Here is an 8,938-nt window from a genome sequence, read left to right as displayed (position 1 = left end):
TGGGAACTGATTGTGTGGACGCAACGCTCGTAACCTCCTCGAAACCGTTTACACTATACAAAAGTAACATTTTAGGCCAAATGGGTAGTTTGAAAAGCATGTAATGTACTTTACCAGACAAGCTTCCGTGTCTACGGAGCCGCACATTGAAGCTAAACTGGATAGATCCCGGAAAAGTGAGCCCGGAACTATTGAGATCAGCGGATTTCCAATCGAGCGTATTTACTCAAAGGACCACGCGTGCAGCACTTTAACAGACCCCCTTCGGAAACAAAACATTTGTCCGGAAGTAAATTTACTTGTCCACAACACGACGAGTGAAGGAATCTTTTTCTTTACCATTAATGCCTCAGCTCACGACCCGGAACACAAGTTGTTCATAATCAAATAGTTAAAGTGAAATTAAAGCTGGCCCAAATGTCGTGCACGCTGGTCAGCGCCTCAGGAGTTCGGGTTCATTTAGACGACGGTCGCGCTGTGATTTTGGGCCGGGGTCCTGACACCGGGGTCAACGATAAGAAATGTTCAAGGCACCAGGGTGAGGACGAGTTTAGCTGTTTGTCCATCTTACGATGTTTAGTAGTTAATGAAAACCTGCTTTTATTAATACTTTATGCCATGACTTCTTCAAGAGCGAGCTTTAGGCAACTGAACTTCCAGTTTTCATCCAAGAGGCTTCTTCAATTCTGACCGCATACTACATCTTTACCATTTAAGTATCTTGTCTCGTAGTCTAGTAGGTTGGATACATGTCTAGATTGTGTTAAAGAAGTTTAATACAACATTTACCACAATAAACAATACAACGATTCCCCACCCACCCACGTTTATTAGAGATTTGAAGGAGAACCGTTAATCTGTTTAAAGAAAGCTATTTTGCTTTAGGTTAACTTGAAGTGTTCTTTAAACGGTTTGTCTAAATTTAATTTAGTTTTTGTTGGGTATACCCCGATAACACTGACATATTCTTATCATTCTTATTTAAGTATTAAATAAGTAAACAATAAAAACACAATGTCAAATAACACCTTCAAGTTTTTATAGTGTTTAATTAACTTGTTCATAATTTGTCTTATTTCCGTTACCCTCACTGATATAAATATGTACCAAAACTAAACTGACACATCTGTTGATTTTCATTTGCACAATAGTAGTAAAACATTCAATATTAAATAATGTTGTAAATAAGTTCAATTATTTATTTGTTCTTAAATAAACCCATAATGCTTTATGTATATGGTTTAATTGAAAACAATAAGGACCATCTTATGCACCCTTTAAAAAAGAATCCTGCTACTTTAATCAAAACATATTTTACTCCTTCAATCATTTATTCGAAATAACACTAATCTTAAAATGTTTTGTTGTTGTTTATTTGTTTGTTTTTTAAATCTTAAGATACATTAATACATGATGCAATGTGTCTTGTTATATAGGTATGAGCAAAGATATAGGTTTAGTGTGCTAAAAATCTATTGTTAAGCTCTTGGCCAAACAAAAATATCACAAGAAACAATTTTTTGCAGTTGAAGCATTCTCCTTGCAATATGGATATAAATATAGTTTGTAGTATGTATGTTTGTGATGATGGTAAGTTGTACATTTCCAAAATATTGTGCAGCCCTAATATCTTGTCCAACCAACAGTCACAAGTCCATGTATTTCACCTTGAGTGTGTGTGCGCACATGAGCGTGCAAGAGAGAATTCCATGTTTGTGATGTGGTGCTTTTCTTGTTTTTCCTCCAGTGAAAGTGGTTGCTTGCTATGCAGACCAGGATGTGGTTGTTACGCAGGTACGAAAACAAACAGGGCTCAGTGCCACACCTTATAATCCAGCTCGACTCTTAAACTACACCCTAGATGATGAATTTACAGTAGGCAGGAATTGTTTTTGGCATTATCTATCAATATTTTAATAATGTGATCCTAACATCTCAGTGTCATTACTCCCTAATGATGTCAGTGCTCTTTAATCTTAACTTCCTTGAGGTTATCATCCAACTCAGAATCCTATAATTGGAAGAGTACACACTGACGTGTCCTTTTCTACTTTGCAGCTCGGTGCCAACCCCAGTTTCCTGGATGGTATGAAACTTGGCCGGGGACAGTGTGGTAAACTGACACATGGAAGTGTTCTGTACCTGGTTAACCTGAACCATCCATTTAAAGTTCACTACTCTCAGAGCTCCAGTGGTAAAACCTCCAGCGCTGCACAGAAAGCCAGTGATAAGACGAAAGGAGCAAGAGAAGAAAGAGAGGCACAGTCCGAGAGTCCGAAACCTAAGCGCAGTATAAAGGATTTCTTCTCTTCTTCCCCCTCAAAGGTAACACATTTGGCACTTGGTTCAAATGCTTGTATTATTTTATGAATCTTAATTTCTTATGTTACAACAAAGACAACATATATCCGTGGAAGTAAGGCGAGTGGAAATGATAGACAGCATTTATTATTTGTGTTTAGTCATCCAAAAGACAGCTGAGCTTGGACAGGGGTCATCCTACGGTGAAGCGCCAAAAGACAGAGGAGGAGGCCTCAGGTGGATGGATGGAAGAAGAAGATGAGGACGAGAGGCTGGCTGAGGAAAAGCTCAGGCAGCTGCAAGAGTTGGCTGCAAAGGCTACAACAGAGCGCAGTAACAGTGTCCAGCCAGCACATTCACCACCATCATCATCATCATTAAAGGGATGTCTAAAGAGCAGCTGGCAGAAGAAAGACACCCTGATGTTTTACACTGGTGCTGGAGTCAGAGGGAGTGACAAGGTTTGTGGCCTGTTTAAGTGGAATACTTTATCAAAGTTTGTCTTTGAATCCATCCACGTCTGATTTTAACATCTTTTCTGAATGACCCAATCACAAGTGCTTTGATCTGAATGCACCTAATACATTCTAAATACATCTTCAGATCTAATCAGAAAAAAGAACATTCAGGTTAGGCTACACATGGCCACATTTTCTTTATTTTTTATTTGAGTAAACACAAATCTGGATCGATACATTCAAGATTGCCCCCTCAGCTGACGTTGTCTGGCTGTTGCAGTTTCACAGTGGACAGAAAGTATTTTTACACTTATCACCACGCTTCTTAATAGTTAAAGTCAATGGATACATATGGACAGTACGTCATTTTGTTTTTGTGAACAATTCAAAGTCAAATTAATTTGTATAGCGCCAAATCACAAGATACATTATCTCAAGACACCGTATATCGACCAGGTGAAAAGAAAAATGCGGGACAGAGGAGAGGTGGTGAAAGAGGGAGGCTAGGTTGTGTTAGGTTCTAGGTTTAGACAGGACATTTCTAATCAGTTATGACATGTTTATTATACTACAATGTCAGGCAACAGATGTTCAGCCCCCCACAGAATAGCGATAAAAATAGTGATGGCGTCTACGGATCGTGCCCAAAATTTAATCACTTGTTCCTGGTCCCGTTGTGAAAAATTGACGTTTTGAGTTATGTTGCTCACAGACAAACAGACCGACAACCGACTTGTTGCCAGTTTTTCCATGGCTTGCCACAAATGTAGACTCAATTATTTTTAAGCAGCACTTGTCAAAAGGGTGACTCATTCCAGCTTTCGAATTGTGATGCTTTGCAGTTTTTCTGTTCTGGACTGGTGGTTGGACATAACAAAACATTAAAAGACTAAAATACTAAGCTCTACTAACTTCCAGATCGCTGGGTTCGACATAGATGGCTGCATCATCACCACCAAGTCTGGGAAAGTCTTTCCCACTGGACCAGATGACTGGAGGTATGTTTTAACTACATAGTATTCCCTTTAGAAGTGTTCTACAACTACTAAGAGTAATGATTTATAAATGTCAGTAGTTTCTATACGGTATAGGTAACATGACGCATCTACATGATTTGTTGTAAATGTGTTACCAGGATTCTGTACCCAGAGATTCAGCCCAGGTTGGCAGCTTTGTACAGAAAAGGATATAAGGTAAGAAGGAGAACTTTGAATTTTGCAACACCCACAGTAAGCCTGTGCATTTTTATCAACAGTTTGATCTCTGGTTCTATTTGCCTTGAACATCCTTGTTGTGTTTACCTTCACTTTGTTCTTGTAGCTGGTGTTCTTCACTAACCAAATGGGGATCACGAGAGGCAAACTGAGACCAGAGGTTTTCCAATCTAAAGTGGAGGACATCATCGCTACATTGCAGCTGCCTGTACAGGTTGGCTTTGTTCTGAATCAACTCTTACCACTTTAGAATTCACCATGAAGTCTTTATCAAAAAGGAAGGTTTTAAGTCGAACTTTAAATAAAGACAGAGGCTCCACCTCCTGAGCTGTTACTGGGAGCTGGTTGTTCGATTAGTCCTGTGTTAAGCAGCTCTCCTCTTTTCCCCACTGACAGGCATATTTACCATGGCTGCTCCACAGATATTTGGATCCTGTCTTTGTGTTTGTGTTTCAGGTGTTTGTAGCAACCAGCCCTGGAATCTACAGGAAACCGGTTTGGGGAATGTGGAATCACCTTTGTGAGATGGTAACTGTCTTTTGACAGGGATACACTCCTGCTTTGTTTAAGAGCCACACCTCAATGACACTGACAACACTGAGTCATAGTAACTGTGCAGTTGACCCTTGATGATTGATCTTCTTTTGTTGTTTTTCAACTGAATCTTCACTCATGTGTTTCCTGCTTAGGTTAATGACGGTGTCACAGTTGACAAGACTGTGAGTTTTTATGTGGGAGGTGAGTGGACATTATTAATGCTTACAGTTCTCAGTTATATATAGTTGTATTGTATCTGATATAATACAGATTCACATACTTCAAATACAGACTATACAGACTGTAACACAACATACACAACACACATTTAGATGTCTTATATGCTCAAAATCCAGTGCATGACACAATGGCAAATAATTGGCAGTCGTGGACAGAAAGACCTCCTTTGCAGTAGTCACAAGTGATTGGATAAGAGAGAGGAAAGGGGAAAATAAGAACAGCTTCACACACACATAATATATAATATACAATACTATACAATTTTCTGATTTTAGCATCACTGTGAAAATCTTCCTTTGACTTAATCTGTTCACAGATGCTGCGGGAAGACCAGAGAACTGGGCTCCAGGGAGGAAAAAGAAGGATTTCTCCTGCAGTGACCGACTGGTAAGAAGTGATATTTATTTTCACTCTGGTTCTTGAACCTTTCTTTAATCCCTTGCTTGTTTTGTGTTGTCTAAATTTGCTGCTGTAACAAGTCTCGACTTGGTGACTGTAGTACTGGGCCTCATGCAGAAAAAGAGATTTGCTTTATAAATGGCAAATATTTATATAGCGCTTTTCTAGTCTTGATGAAAGCACTTCATACTACATAAATCCCTTTTGACTGTTTGGCTGGAAGTGAAACCGCTCTGTTAGTAAAGACCTATGAGACCTATTGTACCAGTCTGCTGTTATTAAGATAATAACAGTAATGTGTTTCCCTAATTGAATGTGAAATTAATTACTTGAAAGCCATTATCACATTGACATTTCGTTCAACTTTGAAGTTTGAAGTGTAAATTAAAATTGATTCATATATATCAATTTACCTAAAATGTATTATTTTCTCTTTGTAATTATACAACTAGTATCATGTGCAATGATAAAATACTGCAAATGGAAATATTTATCATCCACAGAGTGAGTCACAGATATCACTGTATGAGCTATATTTAATTCATTTGTGTAATGGGTTTTCCAAGCCACGAGGTGGCTGTATAGGTGGCAAAAGGCAACTTAACTAGATGGAGTCAGTGGTTGAGTGCTGAAGAGCTGTGCAGACTACCTCATTTTTGAATTGCATATAAATGTATCTGTGTGTAATTGAAGGTGTCCTCCTTGTGTTTGTAGTTTGCTCTCAACATTGGGCTGCAGTTCCACACACCAGAGGAGTATTTCCTGGGATGGAAGAAAGCCCCATACCGCGTGCCTGATTTTGACCCTGTGAGTACAAACCAATGAGTTTGTTCATTTAGTGCAGGGGTCACCAACGTGGTGCCCGCGGGCACCTGGTAGCCCGCGGGCAGCCAATACGGTGCCCGCGGGCTCACTTCACTTCACCTCACTTGCATGTATCCAAATGATCTGTCAGTAAAATATCTTTGATATTGTTTATAAAAACTGGTGATCGTTAGGAGTAAGCACTGGAAGGAATGTGTATGCAGTTGAATGCATAATATTAATCATTTAAATGGTAAACAAACAAAAAAATATTATATGGTAGCCCTCCATATTATTTTTTACCCTTAAGGTAGCTCTCTGACTCAAAAAGGTTGGTGACCCCTGATTTAGTGTATCAGTTAGGAGAGTTCATGTGTGTCAACTATATTTTATTTTGGGCAGAGGAAGCTTGACACCACTGCCAGGCTGTATGACCCTCCAGTGGCCGCCCTCACGTCCAGCCAGACAGAGGTCATTGTTGCCGTGGGTTTCCCTGCTTGTAAGTTTAAGTCGACGGTGGAACTTTAGTAGGTTTGTGCTCTGACATGCACTGTCAGATATGGGACCACATATAGACATGTGTGTGCCTGTCCAAGTCATGTCCAGTCAACTGGATTTACCACAGGTAAATCACATTATATAGAAACATCTGAAGGATGATCAGGCTATCGTTTTATTCATTCTGATGGTGAGGAAATAGCTGTATAATGGAAGTATTATTGAATGATAAAATCTGAAAACAAAATATTGACCAAATGCCTATGCTGACTCACCAGCTAACTAGCTAGCTAGCTAGCTAGTTAGCTTTTGAACTCATGAACTTTATTTTTTTTTAAAGCCCATGACTGTTGGCGTAATCGCGAGCTAGCAAACTAGCTAGCTCTGAGTTAGCTTGTCCTGATCATTTGATCAGTTTTTCTAGTGTTTAATGTGGATCATTTTCTTTCTAATATATTAGCAATAATTTGTCATTATGGTATATTGTGTATAGAGTTTTGAGATAAATAAAAACTAATTGAATCCATTTTGGAATAAGGCTGTAACATAAAATGTGGAAAAACTTTACAGACGCACCTCGGTCTTCAGCTTTCTGATTCTGTTCACTTGTGTTTCTCTACAGCGGGTAAATCCACATTCTTCCACACTCACATCATTCCGAAAGGCTATATGTATGTCAATAGGGTGAGTGGGTATTTTATGATTGGATCTCTGGTTCAAGTTCTTTGTGTGTCTTTTTATTTTTACTTTTCAGACTTTTTGATTAATGAATTGATAAATGAATTAATTAATTAATTGATTAATTAACTATTTAATGAATTCATTCATTCATTAACATTTTAATTTATCAAAATTTAAATACACATGTTTTACTGTGTAGCTTATTTGAAAGTTACACTTGAAACATGGCTTGTCCCCACTGACAACATGGCTGCCAGTGAGGACACAACACATCTTCCAGTGTTTCCCACTGGAAACAAGTTTGTCAACTGTTCACTCCTGCAGCAAAGTCCTTGGTTGCTGTTTTACAGCTGCCCCCTTATCAGGTTTCAGTCAGGAAAGGGAATATATTCTTAAGATATTATGACTTATGCAGATTGGTAGCAAATCTGTTTTACCCTTCTTATGCTGGTTCTCCAGCCAGGGGGCCAGCAGGGGGCTCTCCGTCCACACTGATGACATGGCAGAGATTTACACAACCATATACACAACAGAACCTTCCCTTTAATGATGTAAAAATGATCATAATCACCAAGATGATAAATCATTAGGTTGTTTTAATTTATATATTTAATTTTTCCATGGCATGACCTTTGAAACCTTCCCTCCATGTTTGAATCTTTGTGTCAGGACACACTTGGTTCATGGCAGAGCTGTGTTTCTGCGTGTGAGCGCGCTCTGAAGGAAGGCCGCAGCGTTGCTGTGGACAACACCAACCCGGATCCTGAGTCTCGTAAACGGTAAAGCATAGCCAGTATCAGTATTTACTGTGTAGAGGAAGTTTTTGCGTGTCTTTGCTTGCTTTAATTATACATATTATACAATTATATACTGCCGTTCAAGAGTTTGGGGTCACTTAGAAATGTCTTTATTTCCATTTCCAGCAACCATCTCTCCAGTGTTCTAATGTTGCATTGTGTTTATATATGTTTATACATGTATATATGTAAGAATCCACCTCACTTTGTAAATACACTGATGCATGTAAACATGGATAGACAAGCATATTTGCTGGCAGGGTGGAGATGCACTGTTGTGAATGATAGCATAGTTCCAAGAATGACACAGAAACTCAAATATGCATACTGCAATGACTCCATTCCAGACACTTGGTGTAATAGATCATTGACAAGAGAAAACGGTGAAATCACTCAAACAGGTTTAAGATTTACATCTTAAATAATTATTTCATTTATTTCCTTTTCTTTCTTTCTTTCTTTCTTTTTTTCCAGCTACGTGGATGTGGCGAAAGCAGCAGGTGTAGCCTGTCGCTGTTTCCACTTCTCGGCCTCTCTGGAACAAGCCAAACACAACAACAGAGTAAGTCTCTCCTTATCAATCAAGTACGATTTGTCTTATCTGGTGATGAGGTTGATTTTATTGTTGTTAATACTGTTCTCAGTTCCGTGAAATGGCTCCATCAGAAGTCAAACATGCAAAGATCAATGACATGATTTTCCACAGCTACAAGTATGCTTTTTATTATTCCCACTCAGTTTACTTTGAATCAACGTAGCCTTAAAGATCGATAAACATGACATTTTTCTTCTCATAGGAAACACTTTGTGGCTCCTGCTGTCTCTGAGGGATTCTCAGAGATCCTCCAAATCCACTTTGTCCCAAACTTTAAAGATAGCGAAACAGAAACCCTGTTCAAACTGTTTTCTTAAGGCTGAGTAGACCACTGGCTTTCCAAAGCTATCATGACGAGTTTTTAGACGAGCACAGCATAGTCCACACTCATGTGGACTATCTGTATCTGTATCA

General features: G+C 38.9%; 1 protein-coding gene across 1 annotated transcript; it reads left to right on the top strand.

Annotated features, from left to right (window-relative positions):
* Positions 1-417: 417 nt before the first annotated feature.
* On the top strand, positions 418-8,841 carry pnkp (polynucleotide kinase 3'-phosphatase; the record flags this gene model as incomplete). Its single annotated transcript, XM_083886800.1, has 17 exons — positions 418-538; positions 1,748-1,794; positions 2,059-2,325; positions 2,463-2,762; positions 3,678-3,757; positions 3,895-3,952; positions 4,080-4,187; positions 4,430-4,501; positions 4,663-4,711; positions 5,067-5,137; positions 5,864-5,956; positions 6,356-6,452; positions 7,074-7,135; positions 7,802-7,911; positions 8,404-8,491; positions 8,574-8,641; positions 8,727-8,841. The coding sequence occupies 17 exons, from the start codon at positions 418-420 to the stop codon at positions 8,839-8,841; spliced, it is 1,806 nt and encodes a 601-aa protein (XP_083742926.1).
* Positions 8,842-8,938: the final 97 nt, after the last annotated feature.

This window comes from Microchirus variegatus (assembly GCF_963457635.1).
Source record: "Microchirus variegatus genome assembly, chromosome: 3".
NCBI classification, from domain to species: Eukaryota; Metazoa; Chordata; class Actinopteri; order Pleuronectiformes; family Soleidae; genus Microchirus; species Microchirus variegatus.
This window is presented reverse-complemented; position numbering and strand designations above follow the sequence as displayed.